At 44.4% G+C, this 26,956-nt stretch overlaps 1 protein-coding gene across 6 annotated transcripts in view; it reads left to right on the top strand.

Moving 5' to 3' along the window:
• Nucleotides 1–26,956, top strand: part of cux1a (cut-like homeobox 1a) — a 166,418-nt gene that overhangs the window by 59,145 nt on the left and 80,317 nt on the right. For all 6 annotated transcript variants that reach the window (XM_010870925.5, XM_020048296.3, XM_034293340.1 and 3 more), the window contains exon 3: nucleotides 23,121–23,168. In XM_010870925.5, coding sequence (XP_010869227.2) covers nucleotides 23,121–23,168 — 48 coding nt within the window. The remainder of the gene's footprint in view (nucleotides 1–23,120; nucleotides 23,169–26,956) is intronic.

Raw genomic sequence — 26,956 nt, 5'->3', positions numbered from 1 at the left:
GCCTTAACAGCGCCTCTAATGGAGTGCAGGCTCTAGTTCTGGCCTTGGCTTCCTCCCGCTTATTAGGTCTCCTCCTCCTCACAGCGGTGACATTGGGGAGAGAGGAGTGTGAGAGCCTCCTATCCACCCCCCCCCCCAACCCCCCGCCTCCCTCCCTCTCTGTCTCTCATTGTTGTCTTGCCAATTTTAGTGGAACCTCCCCGCAAACATTTTTGGAGAGTTCTCCAGGTTGTCTCTTTGTCAAGACCTTTTCATGGAATGGGATATGCCTTTGTGTTGATAAGTGAGTGTCTGCTTGTTGTGTGTGTGTGTGTGTGTGTGTGTGTGTGTGTGTGTGTGTGTGTGTGTGTGTGTGTGTGTGTGTGTGTGTGTGTGTGTGTGTGTGTGTGTGTGTGTAGTGTGTAGTGTGTAGTGTGTAGTGTGTAGTGTGAATTTGTGTGTGCACCTTAGGGTTCTACCGTGCAAATCTGGTTGTTTAACAGTCTGATGGCCTGGGGCCAGAAGCTTTTTCAGTTCTTCTGTCTTGGTAGTGCTGCTTCTCTTCTGTCTGTCTGTTAAATATTAGCAGCACCAGCAGCCATGGTGGACTTCTTGGCCTTTTTGCAGAATTGAGTAAAATGGCTTGGAAGGCAGGCAACGTGTCCCCAAAACATTGCCATCTCCTGAAGGGCCATATGACCATAGGTGGAACGGTTGTTATTCTAGGTTGGGATTCAACCTAAGAATATGCTGTCAGCAGTGCACAGTAAATTGTGAAGGTCCTCCAGAAACATGCCGAATTTGCCAAGGAACTTGTTGTTTTTGACGCTCTCTACAGCACCCGGTTGATGAGTTGGGGGGCATGCTCTTTGTTAGTCGTCATAAGTCTGCTAGGAGCTAATTTATATTATTTACAGGAAAACTGAAGGTTCAGTCCTCTATCATCAACACGATACATGTATCACAACCAATGTTCCAACACTAGGCTAACTATTGCTATGCTCTTAGCCCACAAGGTTGTTACCAGTGAGCTGGCAGGTTTGCATTGAATCACGGCTGAAGTATTGTTTAAGCTCACACTTGATTATCAGATTTGTGCCTACAGAGTTATGGCTGCTTCTGCTCGACTTTGCGGTTACAGTTTGACATTGGAACGAACTTCATCCTCATGTACTGCTTGGAAACCAGCCAGGCAGCACACAACAAAGAGATATGGGTGAGCTATGCCTTCCCCTGTCCATTTGAGCCACCTGCCCCACTAAACCACTCTACTATTAGAGGTGACTGTGAGCAAAGGGCTCCTATTGTTCACAAGCACTCTGCCCACCCAGACAGTCATTCTCTGCCTGGTTGGTACACACACAAAATAATAAAGGATCCAACACATCCTGTTTTTTGACCTGGGGAAAATGTTTAATCTATGATACAGCTGTTTTCCCTCTCTCGCTAGTGCGTAAACTCGCAATACAGGCATTTGCACCAATCCCTGGTGCTGGGGTTTTACAGGCTGCCTTTGGCTCAGTGACGTGCTCTGTTTTTTTATATTAGGGTTTTCCGGCAAACCAGGCGCTTTCTTATGCTTTGCTGCCTTTAAGGCTCACGTTTCAGTAGTATGGAAGTCTCCACTAACATAGCATAGACCACAGAGCTACTAGGCTGTGGGGTATATTCCCTATTGACAAAGGGAGGTATTTATTCTTATTTAAGGGAAAATCCACTGTAACATCTTCTGTTTTTTTTTTTCTTCAGTTTACCTAAATAATTGAGTACTTGGAGGTGATTCAGAGATAATTATGCACCAGCAGTATTTTTGGAATTTTGTGCCAGGAAATTTCGACAAATGATGTCACTGGTTGATTGAGCCTGCTTCCTAAACTAAAAATAAATTGGGGAATGTTTTGTAGCAATTATTCTGACCTTTTGTTTTTTGCTGATTGCTGGGACACACTAGTGGTGGGTAAATATGGCTTTTTAATAAAGACATTAGAATTGTCTCAACAGTGTTTCCTATCACCCAGCACATTGCAGGATAGCCAGTTGACAAATTTCCTTGTGAAGGCTTTTGTGAAGACTACACCCTCGAAGTGAGACTCCCTCAAAGTTTAAGTCAGGTAGCAAAGTACACACTTCGACCATGAGAAATCTTAAAATAAATGCCATTCTTAGTTGCAAAACACCCTACGCGGCCGTGTCTTGTTAGATTTCTAGCAATGGTATTTCACTAGTCCTCTCTAACCTTTGAAATTGTATTTTACAAGTCCTCTCTAACCTTTGAAATTGTATTTTACAAGTCCTCTCTAACCTTTGAAATGGTATTTCACTAGTCCTCTCTAACCATTGAAATGGTATTTCACTAGTCCTCTCTAACCATTGAAATGGTATTTCACTAGTCCTCTCTAACCTTTGAAATGGTATTTCACTAGTCCTCTCTAACCATTGAAATGGTATTTCACTTGTCCTCTCTAACCTTTGAAATGGTATTTCACTAGTCCTCTCTAACCTTTGAAATGGTATTTCATTAATCCTCTCTAACCATTGAAATGGTATTTCACTAGTCCTCTCTAACCTTTGAAATGGTATTTCACTAGTCCTCTCTAACCATTGAATAAGACATTTTGGACCTCAGACATGGCAGCTTCAGTCCCCTATGCAGGAGGGGAATATTTTGTTCACTGGTCATTTGAAGCCTGCGCGCAGAAACAGAGTCAAAACGGTGAGTTGGATGGCCAGTTTGATTTCTCTCTTGTAAAAGGCTCCAGCCCCCTTCTGCAATCAAGGGTTGACAGTTCCAAATTGCCTGTACTGGTGTAGTATTTCAGAGTGAAGCAGTGAGTCAGAAAGCAACTCTGTTGCAAACTTCAGGCCTGGTGATACTTGGAAGAACACCCTGGCACCAAGTCAGCAAGACCTGGAGATGAGAGGCAACAGCAGTAGCAGTGGTTCCACTGGGCCTGCCGCAAACAAGGCCAATGTAGAATGGGTTCCATGCACAGGGAATACAGTCAAGATGTGGGCAGGAGGTGCTTTCTACTAGGAGTGAGTGCCGATTCTAGCTGCCACTCCGGTGACCATTCCTCCTCCCGAACCCACATGCATTCATTAATTACTACAATTTGGGCTCTTAAAACGTTCACCCGGCACAGCCAGAAGAGGACTGGTCACCCCTCTGAGCCTGGTTCTTCGCTAGGTTTCAGGCCTTCTTAGTTCCTAGCCACTGTGCATCAACCCTGTTGTTGCTTGCTCCTTGGGGTTTCAGGCTGGGTGTTTTGTAAAAGCACTGTGACAACTGCTGATGTAAAAAGGGCTTCATAAAATACATTTGATTGATTGATTAATTGATTGCCTCTGTTCTACATAGCAGTGATAACCGATGCATTGAATTGGAGCACAGTGTGTGAAAGAGGATTAGAAAGTGAACTGTACTGAGGTACACAGAAACATCTTTACATCAGGGTCCAGAAAAATCTATGCCCTGAAGATTCAGGCTTTTCTTGAGGCATAGGTGAGGTTCTAGATTTGTGGATGCTCTACCTGGCTTGTTAGCCGTGTCCATTTTCTTGCTAATCTTGGACAGCCGTGAATTCTTTGCGAATTGTAATTTATAGCTGCCCCTGCCAGGCATTTTAATATTTTTTTTAAACAAAAGTGCTTTTCACTGTTAAGATAAAATACAGATTAATATATTTTAATAAATATTTTTTGTCCAGTTTTCTGGAGCTCTTCAACTATCCAGCCATTGTTTCAAGAGCACATGCTACCCTGCCTAAATAGCCTTTGAGCATGTAGAGGCCTTCACCTGGTCCATGGACAGACTGGCTGTCTGGGGTTAGAGTACTGGTGTCACATGGAGAAAAGCCTAACCCTTGGAAACTTTTATTTCAGTCTTGTACCAAAATGAACAAAGATTTAATCTGTGGCTCTGGTACCCGGAATGGTCACGTCTGTCAGATCAGGGCATCCTTTCCCAAATGGTTTGAGTAATAGTGCCGAACTAGAAGTCAGAAATCTAAATACTTTTTTTGGCAACTTTTTTGTCTACGTTTGTTTACTGTTCTTAATTCCATGTTGTTTTACGAGAATGTTGTTCCGCAATGCACGTCCCATAACCGATATGTCTTGTAGAGCATAACATTTTGCCTTTTGGATTACCATGAACTTGATTAGCTGCTCAGTCAGCTTCTTGTATGAAGTTCACATAGCTGGCTAGCTGATGTAACTCTAGTTAGCTCTACTCTGTTGACCAGACTGTTTGTCTTCAAAGATGGAGTTGTTAGGACGCAATGCCAGGTGTGTTTAGTGAAAATAATACACTGCCTTTGAACAAAAGAACCCTATGCAAGCTGTTAAGCATGGTTTGGGCCTGCTTTGCTTCAACTTGCCATCATGAATTCCACATAATATATAATCTAATTGAGGAGAAAGCTGAAGCTAAACTGCAATTGAATCTAACAGGACAATTATCCAAATAACTTTGCAGTCTACTACAGAATGGTTCATACATAAGAAATTACTTGGCCATTCCATAAGCCTCAAAAGCCCAGATCTTAATCCTATAGGAATATAGTACATGCAAGAAATCCCTTAATCATCTCACAGTTGAAACAGTTCTACTGTGTGAGGAAAAATGTATCAAAAAAAGGGTAAGACACTGAAACCTACATTGTTAGCTCTGTTAAAAGGGGAAATAAAAGATAGAAGTGTACTTATTATTTTACCATCAAAGGAAATTAGATATAAATATTGCATTCCTATCTCTGGTTCTCTGAAGGAGAGATTGGTATTCTGATTGGCAGGATGAGTAGCTGCTTCTCTTGGCAGTAGCTAACGGGGGATCCTTATAAAATCCATGAAATTCATAAATCCATGAAGATGTCTTTCGCTGCAGGGTAATTTATTCATTATATAACATAGTCACTGGGGAGTGACTGACAGAAGAAGGTGTGGTTTTACAGTGATATTTGGAAGTGTATCCCATGTTGTGATGTCTCGTTTTGTTCTGTTCAGAGTACCAGGATTACTAGAATAACTCTACTTTCAGGACACAATCTTGACCATTTACTTTGGCGATAAACAAAGAAAACGCTTTGTGGGTCAAAGTACCAACGGGGCAAGAGCGACACTGATCAGTTCTCACTGGCTCATCTATTAGGCAGGTCCCGTGGTGCTGTAACGCTCTGAAGTTACTGGTGAACTTAAGGAAGTAGGGGTGATGAAGGGGGGGGGTTAAAACACGAGCGTACACACGTAGGTGTATGCACACACTCTTGCTCATTTTCTCCCAAGATACACACAAGGTCAGTCCACCCTGCCAAGAATAAGCCCTGGCTGCACCTGGCCCCCCTCCTGACCTCGAGGCCATACATTTAACCTCGGCTGAAAGAGCTTGGCAACCAGTGGTCTAACTTCTGGTACCCAGGGACATACATGAGGCCCTTGAAGTCTAATCCCACCCCTAAAATGTGAATAAGGAGCTCTCTGAGGTGGAGGTGAAAGATTTAATGCAGTGTCCACCAGCAATGGGACTTTTTATGGCTTGGATAGTTTGAAAACATCACAAGTCAATGTGTGCTCTTGCTCTTAAAATATGACTGTGTTTTTGCTGCTTGTTACCATGGTGGAAAGCTATTGCTTCAGTTCTACTTCACTACGCTCTGTGGCCTGTTCATTTGGTAAACCACCCCGTTCAAGAAAATAGATCAAGATGCCAGTATGCTGTACATTGCAAAATAACAAATATCAATATACCTGGTAATAATAATGTCGGTATGCAGTGCATGTGGATACCCCAGATTTTACAATCTCTTTCCTGACTCTTCTTTGAAGAGTTCAGTCAAATTGCAGGTGGACGCATATCCACAGACCTCTAGATTAGTACATTTTCGATGGGATTGGTCTGGGCTCTGAGTGGGCCATTACCGGACATTGATCTGTCATGTACAAGCCATTCATTGTTTGATTTGGCTGTGTGATTCACATCATTGTCATATTGAACATTGAAATCTTTCTATAACTGGAACGTTTTGGCCGAAGTCAACAGGGTTTGTGCCAAAATATCTTGATATTTGGAACTGTACATTATCTCCTCTATCCTGACCAGAGCCCTTGTACTGAAGTGCCTCCCTAGCATCCAGCTGCTATCACCTGGACAGTAGTTTGCATGTACTTTAGGTGATGAGCCTTGTTGGCTTTGTGCCAAACTTCTTTTGGATTTAAGGCCAAAAAGTTCTACCATGGTCTCATTATGCAATTACACATTTCCAATATGTTTTTGGGAGATGGAATGTGTCTTTTTGCAAACTTCATGTAGATTTGAATGGGACATTTCTTTATTAGATTTTTTTATTTTGTGAGAAATGGCTTCTGTCTTGCCCACCTAACCTACAGCTCTGACTTGTAGATAAGACTTACTATAGTTGTAATATGTGCAGAGTGCCCAGTTCCTGACAGAAAGATAAAAAATAAAAATGTTTAATGTATTTTTTTTATTAATTTGCTATTATTTTATCTGGTAAGCTGATTCCTGACCCAATTCTTATTAACAATGATGGCTTGGCCAAAGGCATAACAGCGCAAAACAAAGTAATCCCAAAGGTCAGATCAATAAATTACACAGAAATTACGGTGTGTGATTATACTTATTTACAGATGGAATAAAGTGCTTAGCAAAAGTGAGCAGATATTAGCTTAGGCATTTATTTTTTCAAAGCATTAAGGAGTGATGAGATTGTCAAATTTTAGTTTTTTGCAGTCCATTCCAGTTAACGGCTGTGGAGAACCGAAAGGAATAACGGCCATAGGATGTATTGACTTTATGAATGAACAATATAATAACCAGGTATGTTGGAGTGCAGATTTCTATTGGGTGGTGAGATCTTAATGGACGAGCTGACTTAAAGGGCTTTGCCTAGTAGGGAATAAATAATTTGTTACCAGTACGTTTGCTATTGCATTTACAGCAGTGGCCTGTTAATTGGCTTAAAGATCACAATGATGAATATTGTATTGGGCACTCGTATAAAAATGGATGGTGTTGTGGAAAACTATATACATTTTCTTAAGTTGACTGTTGGCAAAGGCTTTAGTTGCGTTGCCAAAATCCAGCACTGGTAGGTTGATACAAGGGTGTGTTTATAGCATGGATGAAGGAAACTCTGGATTGTTTGTGTGTTCCTCATGGCTCTGTAACAGGCATCTCTGTAGCATGCCTCTCTATATACTCTGGGCTCACTTAAAACAGGCCTAAAGACATATTATATAGGAAGTCTTCTTGTCAATTACTGTGCTTTTCTTGTCCTTACATGTTTATTTTTTCTTAATATTTTATTTAGAGATTATTCAAAATAATGAAAAGCGCTCTACAAATTTAATAAATTATAATTAATATGATCTCTACAGTTAGGCATCTCTATAGAAGGTATTGCTATTATAAATTCTCAGTTTGTTTTTCAAGTATATATTTTTGCTTAAAAGATCCTGTTAAAGGGGATTTTAGCCTGTACATGTACAGAATCTGAATTTTCAAAGATCTTTGATATTCACTGTACCAGGTAACATTAGAGGAATGTAAATATACATGATGTAATGAAAAGGTTTTATATACTTTTCTGAATTAATTATTCATAGATTTAAAAAAAACTAAAATCTGTTGGATGTTCTAATAAGCCTGTCTTTTCTGCAAGTGAGGAATGTGCCTGTTTTAGGGTTGTTCTGTTACTACTGCTGCTGAAAATTCACACAAAAAACAATAATGGATATAAATGTGTCTGGGCCACTGCTACAGCATGGTTCTCAATCCGGCCAAATGCTCTTTCAGCAGAACTCACAGATTCTGTCAATAATGCCAAATTATTGCACATACAAAATTATTATATGTTTGTGTTAGGGTTGCACGATATTGGAAATAACTGACATTGCGATATTTTGTTTTTCTGCAATATATATTGTGATATGAAAAAACAGAGGATGTCTTCAGAAAGAGCTTTGCCTATCAACCTGACAGTCTGTAAAATGCAGTTTGCAAACAGTGACTTTTCAGGTGGAAGTCATTAATAAAGTGTACGGTCAGACTTATGTAGGGCTCCATTGTCCGGCTGGACCACAAGTCTGTTGTTGCTGTACAATATTCCACTTGTGACAGCTCTGTTTCAACTTGTGCCTTGCGTTTCTCGTACAACTCTGGGATGGCAACTTGAGAAAAAGAGTTGCGTGATGGCATTACATCCCGCTTGTCAAGCAAACGGATCATGTTTTTAAAACCCTCTTTGGTAACCGTGTTAATTGGTACCATGTCTTTGGCGACGTGCAATGTTATTGAATCTGTGATGTTTCTCTGTCGTTTTGTACATTTCTAATAATTCTAATTAACTGTGTATCCAATAACAAATAAATCTGAGTAAATTACGTTATATCAGACAGATATAATGCTAGTTTTCCATAAAAATAAAATAAAAATTGTAGACTGATCGCACGATTACTAAATCGCATATGCGTACATCGCAATGTCGTTGCTGAAACGATATATTGTGCAGCCTTAGTTTGTGTATACACACACGAATATACACACATGTATTTATGATGTGTGTATGTGTGTTGCACTGTCCATAGTTTACAATAAAACACAGTATGTCTTCCACACAATGCATTGCTTTTAAACACAGTTATTTTAGGGCCATGTTAGAACAGTTTCTAAAATTGCCATTATTTAATTGTTGGACTGCACTAATATTTCAGAAATTGTATGCTTACTCATAATGTACTTCTCACAGTTTGTCTACTTTGTGGCTTCGAGATGGTTTTGGGGGAAAGACGGTTGTCACTAGTGAATACACTCCACACAGACCGACGGGACAACACTGCTGGAAATAAATGGTCGTAATGGCAGTAGTCTGTTAGGTTTGCCTTTTTAAGCAAATAATGGCTACACAGTGTTTGGGTAATCATGTCATTTCTGCATTGATTGGCTAGTAGCTGATACCACTGATACTTGTGAAATTTTTGTTATGATAGTTTGCCCTGGAATATGTGCAAATGTCATGTCCCTTCAGAATTGTTTGGCAACCTACTCATTAATCGGGTGTTGATATGTCTCAATGTGTTGGATTTAGGGTTTACTGAAAATGGTACAAAAAACATCCAGTCAGTGGCAGTCCTATGTAATTGCAAAAACTGGTAATTTATGAGAATGTCAAGAATCGTGCAAGTGAATAGGCAGGCAGAAAACAGTCCAGTTGCGTCATACAACCGTAATGTGTAGATGGAGTCTTGGTGCACACAAGTCATGGGTCCTTGTCACGATGGGCTGTTGCAGCAAACTAGATGTGTTCCCTAATGAACTAATTGCTGAGTGTTTTCTAACCAAATGTAGCAAGGTAGACTTACTTACCAGCTTACTATTTTCACAGACAATGTTTACCGCAGCCTTTTTCCTTTGTTAAAGTTTGACATCGACTTTTATAATTGCCCCCAGTGAAGCCTGCCAAGAAATAGAAAAACTGTTCTAGGCTTTCAATGTCGTCAAAGGCATATTCCCATAACTGGATTGGACTTTAGGCTTTTGTGGTTTTCCCTGCCCAACAAATGTTGTTGTCAATTAAACATTAAACAGGTTGTTTATTTTCCTCTGTCCCCCCAGTTGCTACGACCCGAGCGATAGTCTAGAATCCGTTTGTCACGCTGCCTGCCGGCATTGCCAAGTACCCGATACTGATTTGAAATTATGAATAGCTGATTACTCAAATTGATGTTTTATGTTGAGTGCCGGCCATAATTCGCCCTCTGAGAATGGCAGTATGGAGAAACAGATGGTTTTTCCAGGGTAGTTCTAGCACTAGTCTATACAGTATGTGTGTGTGTGTGTGTGTGTGTGTGTGTATATATACACGTGTGTGTGTCTGTGTCTGTATATGTATGTATGTATGTTCTTGGCATTGGGCTGATTTAACCTTCACTGTTGGTTGGAGATCCTGTTGTGAGCTGGTGCTCTGCTACTTTAATGCATGGTTGCGTCTAGGTTTTTATGGTTATGAGTGTGTGTGGTTATGCTTGTCTGGGTGTGGGGTTATGCTTGTCTGGGTGTGGGGTTATGCTTGTCTGGGTGTGGGGTTATGCTTGTCTGGGTATGGGGTTATGCTTGTCTGGGTATGGGGTTATGCTTGTCTGGGTATGGGGTTATGCTTGTCTGGGTGTGGGGTTATGCTTGTCTGGGTGTGGGGTTATGCTTGTCTGGGTGTGAAGTTATGCATGGTTGTGTGTCTGGGGGTGTGGGGTTATGCGTATCTAGGAGGTGTGTGGTTATGCGTATCTAGGAGGTGTGTGGTTATGCGTATCTAGGGGGTGTGTTTTTATGCGTGTCTGGGGTTGTGTTTTTATGCGTGTCTGGGGGGGGTTTGTGTTTATGCGTGTATGGGGGTGTGTGGTTATGCATGTATGGGGGGGTGTGGTTATGCGTGTCTGGGGGTGTGGTTATGCATGTCTGGGGGTGTGGTTATGCATGTCTGGGGGTGTGGTTATGCATGTCTGCGGATGTGGTTATGCGGGTCTGGGGGTGTGTGGTTATGCGTGTCTAGGGGGTGTGTGGTTATGCGTGTCTAGGGGGTGTGTGGTTATGCGTGTCTAGGGGGTGTGTGGTTATGCGTGTCTAGGGGGTGTGTGGTTATGCGTGTCTAGGGGGTGTGTGGTTATGCGTGTCTAGGGGGTGTGTGGTTATGCGTGTCTGGGGGGGTGTGGTTATGCGTGTCTGGGGGGGTGTGGTTATGCGTGTCTGGGGGGGTGTGGTTATGCGTGTCTGGGGGGGTGTGGTTATGCGTGTCTGGGGGGGTGTGGTTATGCGTGTCTAGGGGGGGTGTGGTTATGCGTGTCTGGGGGGGTGTGGTTATGCGTGTCTAGGGGGAGTGTGGTTATGCGTGTCTGGGGGGGTGTGGTTATGCGTGTCTGGGGGGGTGTGGTTATGCATGTCTGGGGGGGTGTGGTTATGCGTGTCTGGGGGGGGTGTGGTTATGCGTGTCTGGGGGGGAGTGGTTATGCGTGTCTGGGGGTGTGGTTGCATGTTTTGGTGAACATAGTATTTTCTATGTAAGGGCAGATAGAGGCCCACCCATTAAGACACCCCTTCAGCCTCTGTAAGGCCTAGGTCACAGCGGAAAACAGTTATGGTACTGTGGTTGTGTTAGCTTTGTGTTTTTGCCATCAGGTTACACTCTTTGCTCTAATTATATCCCCACAGTAGCTTTCTCCCTGCTGTTTATACAGGATACCCTAAAATGGCTTCCTTTCCTGGAGCAGGCTTTCAGCCCGCAAAAACATGGCACCTGTCTCACCGCTTCTGTTACGCCATGCCTCTGTGAATGCCCCAATCACTTAGGTGGAAACATGTCTCTTTTTAGGTCCATATCTGTAGTTGTGTGTGTTTTCTCCTTCTGCAGTCATTGCGCTCTCTGTCCCTAAATATTTCAGAGGTGGTCCATGTTAGTTTCTCAGTAAATGTCCCCCATACTCCACTGTCTGCTCAGAATTTTTTTTCAGCACATCTCAGAGCTCCTTCTACTCCTCCTATGCATGTACCCACTCTTCCTCTTTGTCTAGCAGGACTGTAGAATGACTGTCCTCAGTGAGATGACTATGGCTGGTTATTTATGTTTAGGCTGAGGTAATGTTGGTGTCTGCCATCGCGTAATGGCTGCCTGTGCTGCCGCCTGACAGAATTACAGGGCAGCCGATGATCATCACACAGAATTAAATGGCTTTTGAAGATTTCATGAGGACTGGGGCCTGTTTCCACTGGGTAACCTTTTGAAGTGACTGCTAACAATTATGCATCTCTCCTCTTGATTGTGCAGACCCCCCCTCTCTTTGCTTTCAATTCTGAAGTTGGTTCCTCACACGCATCGTTGCCATATGTTCCCCTCTCTGACACTTGGCCCTGAAAACTCAGCAGTCATTGATAAGTAAATATGGTGTGTGTGTGTGTGTGTGTCAACTGAACATTATAGCAGGATTTTTTCATGACAGTTGAGGAATTTCAGTCACCCCGCGATCTCCGCATTAACAGCTGCGACGTAGAATGGGAGAAGGTTTTTGGTGCGCTGTTTTGCGGAGTAGAGTGGGACATGTCTGGGAGAAGGAGAGACAATAAAAGGTGCAGAGGGAGTATCCGCGCGGGTTACGTGCACGCCCTCCATGTAACAAGGTGTCGACTGCACTGACAGACACACACACCACTCCGTAGCGGCGGACGGCACACGTTTTATCCTCTTCCCCTTGGTCTGATGTGCATGGCTGCGTCGCAGGTTTTCTCCTGAAGCCGTGGCTAAAAATAGGCCCTCAATAGCGGGCTGCCAAGCAGACCTGCTCATCAGAACTAATTGCAACAGAAAAGTTCCCTTTTTCCCTCCATTTTCCCCTCTTGCCATCCTTCACTTTTGTTTACTGGAAATGGAATATCCTGTCTTTATTCACCGCAGACCAAACACAAACGGCACACGATTCCATGCCCTGTCTGGTTTCAGTTGGAATTCCACTGTGGTCCCGGAGGACCTCTGGGTTTACTCCTGTATCAGATCGACGCGGCCATTCAAAAATGCACTGTTGACAATTGGACAGTGTTTGTTTTGTTTTGTGCCGCGGGGGGCGGCGGAGGATAACGCTGATTGGCTCTTCATTGGGAGCGGCGGTGATCGATTGTTATGTCTGGAGCGTTGGAGTTGGATGGTGGCTCGGCACAGTGTCGGTAGGGAGAAGACGCTGGCTGGCTGGCTGGCTGGCTGGCTGGTCTGGGGACTGACAGGGCAGCCCTTTGTGTTGGGGACTATGGGAGAGTCGTGACCTCATTCCCAGACAAGCGTCTAGGGCAGAATGAGGTGGGGTGGGGGGGGGGGGGGTGTCTGGCTGGTTCCTACTGCCTCCCCCATTCCACTTGACCCTGGGACTACCCCACCCCCACCCATGTTGGTTACCTATCAGTTTCCTTGAACTGTCCATGTTTCTGGCTCTGTGGTATCGTGTTGTCCAAATCAGTTGGAGAAAGGGCAACGTTTGGTCAAAAGAAAGTGTAATATCTTGGTTTCCCACGTCAGGCTCCTCCCCCATCTGCCCCTAATGGTTGTTGGCCTTTGACAGGAGGTCAATGAGGGGAGGTCAAAAAGCCTGGCCCTTAATTGTGAGTGGATCTGACCTTCTCCAGATGGACAACAGTGGTGGTGTCTGTAGACCAGTGGAGGAGTTTTTCCTTTCCTTTTAATGATAAACTGATTGAGTCTGTGTCTGGGAGTGAGATGTGTTGTTTGTCTGTTGGTGTGTTACTGGCACACCACAAAGAAACGGCCCTTTAGGCTGTCTTCCCAGTACTCACGTTCTTAAAATGAACTTGGCTCCATTCTGGTCTGTAGATCCGGAAGCCCTGGAACAGAATGGGATTTTGAGCTGTAGAATTAGTGTTGGCTGTAGGGATAATGTATTGGATACCAGTTAGGTGTCAGAAGTCCGTTGTCTTATTGGAACAGTATTTATGAGATTATCGTGTATGTGTCTGGGGTTAGAGTACTGGTGTTTGTACAGTGTCTGGTATCAGGATAGTGTTTGTGAGGTGTCTGCTATTGGGTCAGTGTTTGTAAAAAAAAAAAAAAAAAAACACTCTGGCTTCTGGTGTTGTGAAGAGTGTTTGTCTGATCCCAGCTAATAATGTGACTGATGTTTTTTGTGGAACAAACAAGTAAAGGATGTCGTGTTTGTCCGGGGGTTGGTAGAATAGACCTAGGCTAGGCTGTGAGGAGTCTAATTCCCGAGACCACGTTAGTAAAATAACTTGTGAGGTGTCTGACAACCAAGGTTGTGTGTAAAACGTCTGGTATTAAGACACGGTTTTATAGAATGTCTCGTTGGGGAGGGGTCGTCGACAGGGGCAAGCTCTATAATTGGCGCCCATCCAGAAACGGCCCGGTTCTATTTCCTGTAGCAGTGGAGGGCGGCGGGGGGGGGGGGGGCACATCTCTTATCATTGGTGTCCCCTCTCATTCATCACTGCTTCCCCTGTACGCTCTGTCTTTGTGCTGCCGAGGTGTAGCCTAGCCGCATGGCACCGGCCGGCCAGGGCCCCCTGGAATAATAAGCAGGCTAACGTCTCCTGACTTTGTTGGATGGGCTCTGCGCACCCAGTCGTCAGGGAGAGACAAGCAGGGGTCAGCCCATCCCCACCAACCATGAAGACGGTGAATTAACCAGCTACATTTCCCATCCGAGAGCGAACCAGCTGTTTTAGCCTGTTATGTGAAGAGGTGCAACGGAGTGGAGACAAATTAGTGCAGGAACAGAAAGTTTCATAACCCTACCTCTGACCTTTTCCTGTTTACATGGTCCTGTTCTCCCTGGGACTCCAATGTGAAGGGGAATATTATGGGTTGCATGGAGGAATATGTCTGAGATCATTGAATCATGTCAACCCATCGGCAGTTACCTGGGGAAGGAAAGGCATTTGCATGTCATTTTCCCTGCTACAGTACATAAGAACCTTTTCTTCTATCTTTATCAGGAGGCTAGTTATACTTGATTTGGCTCAGTTCATACTTCATACAGATGGTTATGTTGTAAATGTTCCACTGGCATAGTGCACACAATCCATACTGTTCTCTATAGATGGTTATGTTGTAAATGTTCCACTGGCATAGTGCACACAATCCATACTGTTATCTATAGATGGTTATGTTGTAAATGTTCCTCTGGCATAGTGCACACAATCCATACTGTTATCTATAGATGGTTATGTTGTAAATGTTCCTCTGGCATAGTGCACACAGTCCATACTGTTATCTATAGATGGTTATGTTGTAAATGTTCCACTGGCATAGTGCACACAATCCATACTGTTATCTATCAATGTTTCTAGACGTAACCAGGAGTTTTAATGAACGGATCTGCTGATTTGGTTATGCAAATTATGCATCAAACAATATCCCAACAGAAATTAATTTAAAAAAAATTGTATTGAAGCATTCTTCTATTTTTTTTTTATTTCCAATGATCACTATAAATGTACAGCTATATTTTAGAACACTTACAAACCTTCTGTAATTATTAGGACAGTGAAGCATTTTTTCTTATACTCTAAACCGTTAGATTTCAAATCAAACAATTACTATGAGGTTGAAGTATAGATTGTCAGCTTTTGTTTGAGGCTGTGCTTTGGGTTTGATTGAATATCCTTTGCATGCAATTACTGCCTGTAACGTTCTGTAACCCACTGAGCCCGCCAGATAATGGAGATATCTTTTGCTGTGGCTCAGCTAGGCATGTACTATTGCAATCTTTATTTGTTGTTAGTTTTGAGGACTGAGACTTTGGCACTAAAGGGATAATCCACCCTCAGAAGTACAGATCATGAAACTCTTGTCAATTTACTGAAAGCCTATGTTCTATCAGTAGGTAAACCTTTTTCACCATGATTTAACATGGTGACACTATAGTATTCCACTGACTGGGATGGGGATTACACAATCACATTTCATAATACTTTTAAAACCATTTCCTGTACTCCAGGTTGCCAATTAAGCTAGTAGATAGTATACCTGTGTAGAACACATCCATCTGTCTATATTGTCATGAAAATATATGTATTTTTCAAAACATTATCCGCACAGCAAATCTTGTCACGTCTCCCTAAAGGGCTGGAAATGTATGTATTTCTAAACCAGCACTCATTTCTCTATTGGATGTTTGATTTTCAAGAAACCTCTCCTCACATGGTTGTTGAAGGTGTGGCTAGTGTGGTTCAATGTTTTTCACATGATAGAAAATAGTTTCCAGTAGTGAGCTATATAAATATAATTGAGTCAATAAAGCCATTAAAACTCATGTGCTTAAACACTTTACTGAAGAAAAGAGAGAGATAAGTATAGATACCAACTATTGTTACTGGTATTTTCCACTGTTCAGCCACTCAACACGGCGGTCTAATCAGAGGTTGAACACACCAACCCATGTAGGCACTGTTAACTTTTCCCACTGGCTACCTCCTAGCTAGCCATTGTGGTTGAATGGTGTGGTATAATGTCAATCTCTTTTAGCGTATTTTGACATGATTCAAATGGTCTAAGAGGCTATGGCTACACTAATGTTACGCTCCTCACTCTACTTCAGACAGCAGTTCTGCAGCAAGTGGGAGGGTCTTTGGCCACCACTGGCAACATGCCCCATAAACGTTTTGGCCTACCCAAAGGAGAACCACTCCCTGTCGGCAAACACCTTGAAACAGAACTGCGGTGCTCATTCTCACTGGCATGCCATTATGCATTTAAACAGAGGTCCTAACGTCGCTAAATTAGTTACTAACGTAAGCTAATTCACATGTCACTATAACATCTAAATGGTGAACATTATTCTAAGTGACATATTGCTTAACCATTTAAATAAATAATCTTTCTGTGACACCCTTTTTGGCTGAGAAAATAAAGTTAAAATTTTTTTTATTGTCCAGATAATTTTGGAGGGCATGTTGATGTTGATGTTCATCCCCGGGGCAAGTTGGTGTCACTGGAAAGTTAAATTCTTGTAGTATTTTTTTTTTATACTAGTCTATTTCCGCCTTGTTGTCCATTCACTGTCTATTCATTCGGTTCAGCAGTTACACAGTGCAGCAGGGAGGTTTGCATGCAGGCAGTGACAACGGCAGCCCAGTCACTGTGTAAGGACCCCAGTTTCCCCTCCCACACAGCCTACATAACATATAGAGCACCTTAGCCCAGCACAAGGACTTCATCAAAGACAGCCCAGGATGGGCCAAATGAATGTGAAAGAAAGATTGTGAGAGGAGGCTGGGGAAAACAAAGACACTGAAGGAGAGAGAGGACCCAGTCGTCGGCCCGGAGAGCAGAGGAGGTCCGATGCCGCCTGAGGAGAAAGCCTTGTCAGTCATGAATTATTCACTCCATCATTTCTCGGCAGTGTACCAATGCAACCGTCCTACATTCACGGCCCTGCATGAAAGATGCAGTGTGTGTGTGTGTGTGTGTGTGTCTGTCTGTCTGTCTGTGTGTATAGTGGAGGTTAGGTCTTCTGGATAATCTGGTAAAAATATCTCCCTGTCTGTCTCTCCGATGTTTCAGATTTAAATGATGCCCAAGCTGTTTACTATTTTATAGTCCCCCCCTTTCTATTTCATTCTCTCAATGTCTTGGTTTCTTTCTCTGTCTCTTTCGTTGTTTGTCTGTACTCTTGCCCTGTGTCATGTCAGGGCCAGCGGGACCCCGTCTCATGGCGATGTGCAGCTCAGTGGCTGAGTCATGAGCCCCTTTCCCCCTGACTGCTGACTTCCCTCCCCCTGTAGCCAGGCGTCCTACAGGCCAGACACGGGGGTTGGCCTCCCTGCCTCCCCTATCCTCGGCCAGGCCAGGCCACCTCCAGCGTGAGGCTTGGCAAGCAGCCGCCTGGCTCGCAGACCCAGTGGCGGACCGCGGGGGGAAAGGCACAACTCCTTCCTTGGTGCTACAGTAACCATTGTCAAAAGGAGGACTGAGGAGGAGGGCGTCCGTGCGGTAACCCTTTGGTGGGGACAGACGGGGGCAGACCCCTCCTCGACGACCACACTGGACATTTCTCGCTCTCTCAAAAGACTGTTTCCTGTCCTCTCTCCAGACCCAGAGCCTGGCAAACCTCAATGCCAGCCTGAAATACTTAAAGGGTGCTTGAGATGCTTCCGCTGTCCTCTTCCTGATGTAACCTAATGCTGAAGCCCTTTGTCTATAGTGGAGGGCAGTGATGCGTGGACAGAGATGAGAGCTTGTATGCCGGAATATTACACCCTCCGGGTCTCACTGTGTGCTGCTTATTTCATTGAACAATGACAGCGCAGGTCCAATGCACACAAACACGTGAAAACCCGAGCCACTCAGTCCGGGGCCATTACAAGAGAGAGGCTTACTTAAGAAATTAAGTGGGAAAAGAAGCCATTGTCTATGTCCCTGACTGTGACTGGCCGAAAGAAGGGCCTAGAAGGAACTGCGTTCATGTGGCCGTTGTGCTGACGACGTAATTGGTTAAATGATTTCAGCCAGTGGATGGATCCCTGTGGAAAGGTCTGGAGATGTCTTCCATTGTCTGAAGTAACGCTTGTGATCTCATTTAGGTATCTCTCTTCTCCCCTTCTTATACTCCTGATCCTCCCTTTCTCTGTCTCTCTCTCCTGCTGCTCCCTGCAGCTCTCTGAGGATGCCCTGTGATGTGATGTGAGGTGGGGGGGGGGGGGGGGGGGGGGCTGCAGGCTTGCCTGCCTGAAGCTCTGGGCTGGTTTCCAGCATGGGTGTCCCTGGTGGTGGGGAGAGAGGAGGCGGGATGAAGGGAGAGAAGCCGAGCCCCTGCTGTTTACACACTCTCCCTTTCTGCCACTCCATCTCACACTCTCAATGTATTCCATTCAAATTGCTGCACCGGCATGATGTTGCAATGTGTATAAATATAGAATAAAAAATATTAACTTATTTCATTAAACTAGTTAATGATGTCAACTTTGAGAAGAAAACACAAACACATTATAACATTTAAATAAAACAGGTTTGTTGGTATGTCTGTCCTTCGTTTTGTGTCAGGCAGCCGTTGATTGTGCTCCCAGTCCATTGCTCTCCGTGTCTCATCGGTCTCTCTCTCTCAGTTTGTCTCTCTCTCATCTGTTTATATTTGGACTTAGGTAAAGTTTTAGTTGATGAGCTGTAGTCATTTTGCTTGATTTTGTGACAGGGGCAGCTAAATTGGCAGTTTGTGCTCTCCTATTTTGGGCCTGGGTTCTCTGGGCATGTGAGGGGACGCTGGCAGCTAGACTGAGGGTTGAGTATGTCTACTATATACCGGTTAGGAACCTTGAGCTGCTCAAGGGGATCTGGGGAATTCAGGGATTCTTGTGTTCAGTTACTGTGGAGGACGATTTGGTGTTGTGCCTTTAAATGCACTTCTTGCTGTTAGAGTTTTTGTTGTGTTGTGGGCTCCTAGATAAAGAGATTTGTGTCTTTTTCTCTCTCTCCTGTCTCTCTCGCTGTCCTTTCTCTCATCGGTCTGTCTCTCTCCTGTCTCTCTCGCTGTCCTGTCTCTCATCGTTCTTTCTCTCACCTCTCTCTCCTGTCTCTCTCTCTCCTGTCTCTCTCACCTCTCTCTCTCTCCTGTCTGTCTCTCACCTCTCTCTCACTTCTATCTCGCCTGTCTCTCTCTCTCTCATCAGTCTGTCTCTCGTTTATCTCTCTTCTCTGTCCCTCCACTCCTTCCCCGCCACTGTTAACTGCCCTTTAGCCTTATCTGCTTTGGTCGACCCAACTATTTAAGAAATTCTGCCACTAACAACAGTCCCTGTTAAATGGAAAAGTGTAGTACATGTCCATGTAGTGTCCATGAACCTGCGTCCTCCATCTATCTGAAACTGCTGTCCTCAAACTGGCCTTCGTAGAAAATAGTTGATTATGCTTCATTCAGAACCAATCTCCCTCCTGTAGACTCAACTCCAGTTTTTGCTTTCCACCAGTTTAAACGCGTGTGCACGTTTTGTTATTTGCAGTGAAATTATTTTATACACAATTAAATGCGTGTTTTCTCATATAAACCAAATTGAATTTCATTGATTTGTGTTGATTTTTAGCAACTGGGAAATTACGATGAGTTCTGCACTGTCCACTTGCCCCAGCCACAGACAGAACAGTCTTTCCATTTGGATAACAATGTAGGGCAGGGGGTTAGGAATCCATTGGCGAACAACACCCAGACGCAGCACAGGTGGGCAGGCAATTCTGTGAAAGACCAACATTAATTTATTACTGCCGATACGTTCACTACATGTGACAATGCTGAAATGCAAAAAACAAATCCCATGTCTAGCATTTAAGCGTTTTCCTGACAGAACGGAGAGGTGATTTTTATGCAGTGGGATCTCTGTATGTCATATTGGTTCCCCAACTGTCTCTTTGTGTCTTTTCCACATGTGTATCCGTGTTGAGATCCAGAAACTCACTGACTCACTCAGTCCAGAAAGACTTGGGAGTTCTCTTGGCCGGGGCAAGGGTGTTATGTTGAAACCAGATGTTGAGCGATGTTTCCTCTTTCTCACGTGGCCCCTTCTGGTGCAGCGCTTACATAAATGTCATCTGTACAGTAGCCAGCGCCGATGGGAGATCAGCAGGCCCAGCTGCTCCCTCCCAAGGAGTTGGAGAAGTCCACCACGCCAGAGCTAAGTCTGCACTAAAACGAGCCTCGCTCGTCACGGCATGGCCCGGCCCTAGAATGACACGGAGGCCCCCTAGCTGGGGGGGGGGACAGGAGGGAGGCTGGTGTGCCGATCAGCCAGTCAGCTACTTACATGCATCATCAAAGTGGAGCGAGAGTGGGAAGTCTGACGAGAGGGGAGAAGGAGATGCCACAGTAGGACTTTAAAAGCTCTTCATTTCACATGGTTGCAATGCCTAGCCGGCTAGTTAGGCTTGACTGCCCCTATTCAAATACATGTAATGGAACATGTAACTGGGACACGGTGAGCGTAATAGGTTACAGAGGGTCTACTGTTTTACGGGTCACGCCTGTTACAGAGAGCTGTCGTCTGTGTCCTGTGTGACTGTTTACACACATGTATTGGTGTGTGGTTCCCAACTTTCAGAGCTTTTATTTTTGCTGTTGCCGGCGAGCTTTACCTTAATATGTTATTTGTAGATTCCATGATTATTCTACAATAATCCCTGGCATTTCCTCATTCCCTTCCCTTACTGTTTTAAGAAACATTTATAGATTATATATTTGTGTTTTATTTCCATTAGAAGAGTTTGTTTTTAGTATTGGGAGCTCGCATTGATGTGGCCGTCCTGGCTGGACAACACTGTCTGTAATTTCTATCACATGTATGGTCTGATTTAGGCTTATGTACAGTGTTAGGTTAATGTTAGGATAATGGCATGTGCGTCTTACATGTACTGTAAAAATCAGGTATGTCCCTGTGTGGGTGGATTAAGGAGTTCATTTGTTGAGGGAGTTGGTGTTCCATTTTGGTAATAGTAAGGGAAGGTTTCTGAGAGCATGGTGCCCTCTTACTGATCTGGTGAAGAGACAGGTTGGCCTTCTGTCCACTGACCTGTGTGTGTGAGAATGAATGTTCACAACCTACACCTCAACCTGCCAGCTTCCTGCTACATGTTTCTCCTTAGGACTGCGACATGGTCCCTGTGTTAGTGTGATAATAGTTTTTGCCCATACCAGCTGAGACAGTCTTGGGAAGTGAGGTTGCTGTCAGGAATCCAACATTATGGTTTGGCAACCCTCGTGCAGTGCCCAGGTGCAGTGCCCAGGTGCAGTGCCCTGGTGCAGTGCCCTGGTGCAGTGCCCTGGTGCAGTGCCCGGTTCTGTGTCGGTGTGACGGTGCGCCTGACCCACAGTACCGCATGTACTGCTGTTTGTGGGTCGCGGCACATTTTCCTTACAGTGCCAAAACAAATTGTCCACCGTTACTGAAAATCAGTTATCAGGGAGAATATATAATATATAATACATCGCTTGCGAGCTGCACGCCACTAGTGTCAAAGGTTTGACGCCACCGCGTCTGATGCTTTCATCGAGCAGTGGCAACATACAGTTTTATACTGTTTTATCCACAATGCTCTGTCAAACACCACTGTGGTTCACTGGATTGCCAAAATGCCGCTGAATTGGAGACTCTCCACTGCAGCTGTTCCTTCTCCAGTTCGGCTCCCAGAAGGGAAGATGGAAAAGCTCCAACGGGTATTATAATTTCCGCTACGATGTGCGCGCAGGCTCCAGTTTAAACAGAATAGCCTAATGTGGTTTTATTTAAGTTTTAACATAAAGTGCCACCTGTACCATACAGTACGGTTACAAATGAATTTACCGTTACAGCCTTAGTTATATGCCTTGCACAGGGGGCCAATGGTCAGATCATCTTGTTGGTGCTGGGATTTGAACCGAGTATCGCTGGTAGCTGAGTTGCAGTGGTCTGTTTGGGAGTGTCCTGAGCATTCCTGTAAATAGACCTCACGTGAGGCCTTTTTGTGCCCAGCGGTGAATTATTCAGGGGTGTATTTAATTTCATTTTATGATCAAACACGCCTGCTCTGTTTAAAAGAAAAGGGTCATTGTCATATACTTTAATGGCATCACTCCACTGCAGGTTGTTCAATATTAGATTCATCATTGCTTGAATAAGGTCGGAACAGCTGAGCGGTTTGCTTTGATTGGAGCATTTGTATATTGGCTTATTTTTGTGACTTTGTTTTATTTTCATCCTCCGCGGACCGCAGTTTCAAGACTCAACCTAGTTTTTCACAAGTTAAGCAGGCACATAACGCTACAGAAATAGCCAGCTGTGGGGACCTTACAGTGCATTTAGAAGTGAATTAATGAACAGAGACCACATTTGCATGTAGGCCTAGCTTTGCTACTTCTCTGTTTTTGCATGAATGGTAATTTAACCAGAAACAACTGAGTCATGCAGAACGCGTGCAACGGGGAAAAGAGGACATAAATATGGGGGGCTGGGAGGGATGAGCGAGAGAAAGAGGGAGGGAGCGAGAGAAAGAGAGAGGGAGCGAGAGAAAGAGAGAGAGGGGCAGAGAGAAAGAGAGAGGGAGCGAGAGAAAGAGAGAGAGGGGCAGAGAGAAAGAGAGAGGAAAGGGGAAACTGAGAGGAGGCTATGTGCAAATGAATGCTGTCTGCATGCTTTTCCTTTAAGCACAAAGCGTCCTCTTTGCTCTCTTTCAAGGGTAGCTCAAGGTGATCGTCTGTTGTTTGTTTCTACCCTCCTTTTCCCAGAGAACAAACCTTCCCTCAGGGAGAGTTTGGACAAATCAGGATCCCCATTTTCATATGTTTAACGTATTTCTGTGCTCCGTATCTGTGAACAAAAGGCAACACTCTGCCTCATCCATCAGACTTGACAACAGGGATTTTGCCTCGAAGAGAGAACGTAGTGAAAATGGGGTTTGGCTTTTCCAAACGAAACATGTGGTTAGTTTGTAAGATGTTTCTGCCCGGTACTGTGGAGATAAAAGCCAATGACTGAGGTGTTAAAGGCTATGAAAATACAGGATGTGTCAAATTTCATCATATGAGAAATGTTTTGCTTTCCTATGAGGTAGCATTGTTATGAGATGCTAATTGGTTTCCCCCTTTTTGTGTTTCAGGATCTGCGAAAGCAGGTAGCTCCGTTGCTAAAGGGCTTCCAAGCAGAGGTGAGTGCCATTTAAAACATTTGAACGTTTTATGGCTAGCTTTCCTTTATCCATTAAGGATGAGCCCTACAGTACAACGTAGGTTTTTTCGGGATGGTCAGCCATTTTGTTTTTGCTGGGAGACAGTGGCCCCCTGACGCACCCCATAAAAGCTGACATGTGCTGTCTCTGCCTGGCCAGACTGCTGCTGGCTGGCTTTCTGTTCTGTTGCTGGAGGAGTCTTCCCTACCCCTGTTGAGCCCTCGCCAGGGGAGTCCATTATTTGTGTCCTTTTATGAGTCTCTCTAGCTCCCAGACATGTTTAAATTGCATCCCCTTAAAAGATTCCAGCCAAACTGCTCTTGATCAGAGCTGCAGTGTTAAACTCCAGGCAGATAGGCCTTTCTACGTTTCATAACTCACCAGCCCCACCTCCCCCTTTGTGGCAACGTGTCACATCATCTGATGCAAAGTTCCTCTTGATATCTGCTAAAATGAATACAATTGGCCTAAATAATTCCTTGCCTATTGGGGGAAACGTGTTGCCGATTTTCGTCTCTTGTACTGCGTCTGTGTTTGACACAGTGTGCTGTCATTGCCTCAGAAATATGAACATGGGGGTGTGGAAAATGAGCCAGTTCAGACCAGGGGGTGATTCGCGGGTGGGAGCGGGGACGGACTGCTATTGGCAATAGCACTTTAACCCCCAAGTCTGGTGAAGGGTGGGTAGTGGGGGCGCAATGCCCACTTTGCCTGAGTTTAAACCCTGACCCTGACAATGAGGGCTGACGGCCTCGGCCAGCCACAGGGAAGAGCGGGCTTGCCTGTTTAACATTTTGTCCAGAGAGCGCCCCTCGTGTCGCTCTGAAAGTATGGTAACTTCACCATTGATTTAGGCCACTTTAATGATAATGTGAGCTGTGAGACTTGAGGCACAGGGGGGAGGAGTGGTGTGGGAGTGAAAGCTGTGTTTCTGGCGCCAGCTCTTAATTCCCCCACCATGAGTGCCACTCCTGCAGTAAATAAGGGCTTAGCGATGTGAGGGCTTTATGGAGAGCCTCTAAACAGGCCCAGTCTGATTCCTCAGAGGGCCTCTGCTGCCTGACTGCCTCCTTTCTCAACTGACTGGGGCACAGACTGAGTTTGCGTAGTCAATTCACATTTCGTATTTTTGTCACAGGACACTTTCATTTACATTCTACAAATCAGTTAGACGAACGGACAGGCAAACAAGTCACTTTTTATGTTTGCCTGAGGAGCTTCAGTTGTCGAAAAGTGGCAGCGTCCAAAAGGAAGATTCCTTCGTTTCAGGAGGCTTGCCTTGGTTTGCCGACTGCACATTTGCCTGCTTTCTCTATCAATTCATTTTTAATTTTGTTATGATGTGCAACATTGTGCAGCTATTGATATTATTAAGCCAAACAACAGTCTATGCAACAAAAGAATGTGTGTTTCATTATGTGGTACACACACAACTCCAGGCCAAACAGGAATGACATATGCAAACTATTTAATTGTTCCATTTCATGTTGTCCCCTGTCAATTTGTGAATTACAATGTATCAGTCTTTTTCTGTTAGCAAGATTGGAAAAGGGGAAAACAAGGACAATCCTTTTTAAAGTTAATGTATATCGTTAGGGTAATTTTCCTCTGTTCAAATGATTATTAAAGAAATTCAGTGAAACACACACTGTTCATTGTAATCGTGGGATTGTGTCTTGAATCAAGCTGTACCAAATAATGGTTTTGTTCACTTTTGACGAACCCAGCGTCTCCCTACATTCTCTACCACGCTTCACGAACACATACTGTATGTATTGGCACATTCCACCCAGCCTGATACAGATCCCCATCCATAATTAGTCACCACTACTTCATTATATTCCTATTCCTGTCGCCTCTTAAAGTATTATTTAGTTAAGTGCTCTGGATCCCCTAAAACAAAGACCACTCTCTCACTAAGAGGCCCAAGAATGTGGCCTCCCTCTTAATGGCTGCTAAATAAAACTTCTAGTTGCTACTGCGTGCCGTGACTCAGTAATTGGTCAGTGGTTGTTATCAGCCTGGCTCTGCTGTGCTATGAGGGCCTATATATAGACCACTGGACAGGAAATCCCCAATAAGAAACAAGAGTGCACATGGGATTTAGTAAGAGGAGGAGGTGGAGTAACACCAGCTACTTTTAAAGATGTGCTTCAAATGTCTGTCACCCTCAACCATCTCAAAATGGCTGTCGCCAACACCTCCCAATAAAGAGACTGCTTTAGTGACTAAAAGCATTTCTTTATAATTCAGCAGCAAGGAGTGCCATGTAACTTTCATGAAGTTAAAGGGTCTGGAAAGACAGCTCCCTGCGCACCTCTCAGTCAGTGGTGAATGGTATCGTAGCTTCTGTCTGGCCCATTAGCGTTCATTGTGGTTGGTGCATGGGATTCCTGAGAGCCCTCAGGCCTATTATTGATAGAGGTAATTGCCCCTGTTTAAATCAGCCCAGGTTTAAACATTCCCAACACCTCTTCCTGTCACATGGCGCATAGTTCTCAGTGAATAACACAAAGTCCCTGACCTTTACAAAGTCCCAACTTTTCATGGGTCTTTGGGGATTTTGCTTTTTTCCACTATCAGCCAGGTGATCTCTAACACTGTACTGATGTAAGTAAGCATTCCACTGTTCGTCGACACCTGTTGTTAACAAAGCTCCTGGCATTTCATTTGATTTGGGTGAGACCTAACGCTTCTCTAGATATTTGAAACCTCTTTTCTGAAAGCAGCGGTGTTGACTGCTTAAGAAGGGGCCAAAACAAATGTCAAAAGGAATCCCAATTGAAAGTAGCTGATTCTCAAATACACAGGATACAGTCCAAAAACATTTCAGATGGAAAATAAAAAGGTCACAGTTTCTGCTGCCTCTTCCTTATACACAATGCAGAGTATGACGTGCAGTGCATTAGAAAAATCTGAGATTGTCCAGGACTTCTGGAAGGCCTCAAGGGTGAGGGAGAGGGGCCGAGCCAGGCAGACACGTCTCTTTGAGCTGTTTCTCTTTTTTCATTTGTGAAATGAGCGAGCACTTCTTTTCCTGTCAGGAAATGAGAACACAATGGGGAGCAGAGCTCAGCACGCGGCGCCCACAGGCCCATGTGGAGACACCGAGTACGACGCGTCCCAGTACATTTCCCATTGAGATCCTCTGTCATTATAGCGTCTTAGCGTTCAGCCCTCGCCCCAGAGACCCCCAGACATTTCCCAATGGCATTGTAGTCCTGAATAGGCACTTCTGATTCCCCTGTCAAGGGTTAGATGATTAGCTGTCCAATCAGGTGTGCCAGCTTTGGAACAGATCAAATACATGGAACAGTCGGGGACTCTGGGTGCTGGGATTGGCGGATATCTGAGTCCAACTGGGTCGTCAGGATGACTCAGCATTTAGGGGCAATGCAGCTGGAAGTCACACTAGGTTGACTACATTAAAGTGGTAGAAGCCATCAATAGCGATGTCCATGCTTAAACAACCCTTTGGCCACTAAATGCATCCATTCTTTTCTATGGGTAGTCCACTAAGAGGCCAGCTCAATGGCACCCCCTTTTGTGGAGAATGTGGACCTTTACTGTACCTACCCCCCCCAAGAGCTGAGGTCAACTCAGCTAGCGCACGTTCCTTCCTGTCTTCCCTTGGTGTTCTGTCCCTACTATTGCCAAGGGAAAGAGTCCTTGTATGGAATATGAAGTGTGACACATGCATGTCATGCGACGCCACCAGAGTGTTCCTAGACTCTCCCCGGACCATCTCTGCTTCTTCCAGACACCGT

Source organism: Esox lucius, chromosome 7 (assembly GCF_011004845.1).
Source record: "Esox lucius isolate fEsoLuc1 chromosome 7, fEsoLuc1.pri, whole genome shotgun sequence".
Taxonomy (NCBI): domain Eukaryota; kingdom Metazoa; phylum Chordata; class Actinopteri; order Esociformes; family Esocidae; genus Esox; species Esox lucius.
This window is presented reverse-complemented; position numbering and strand designations above follow the sequence as displayed.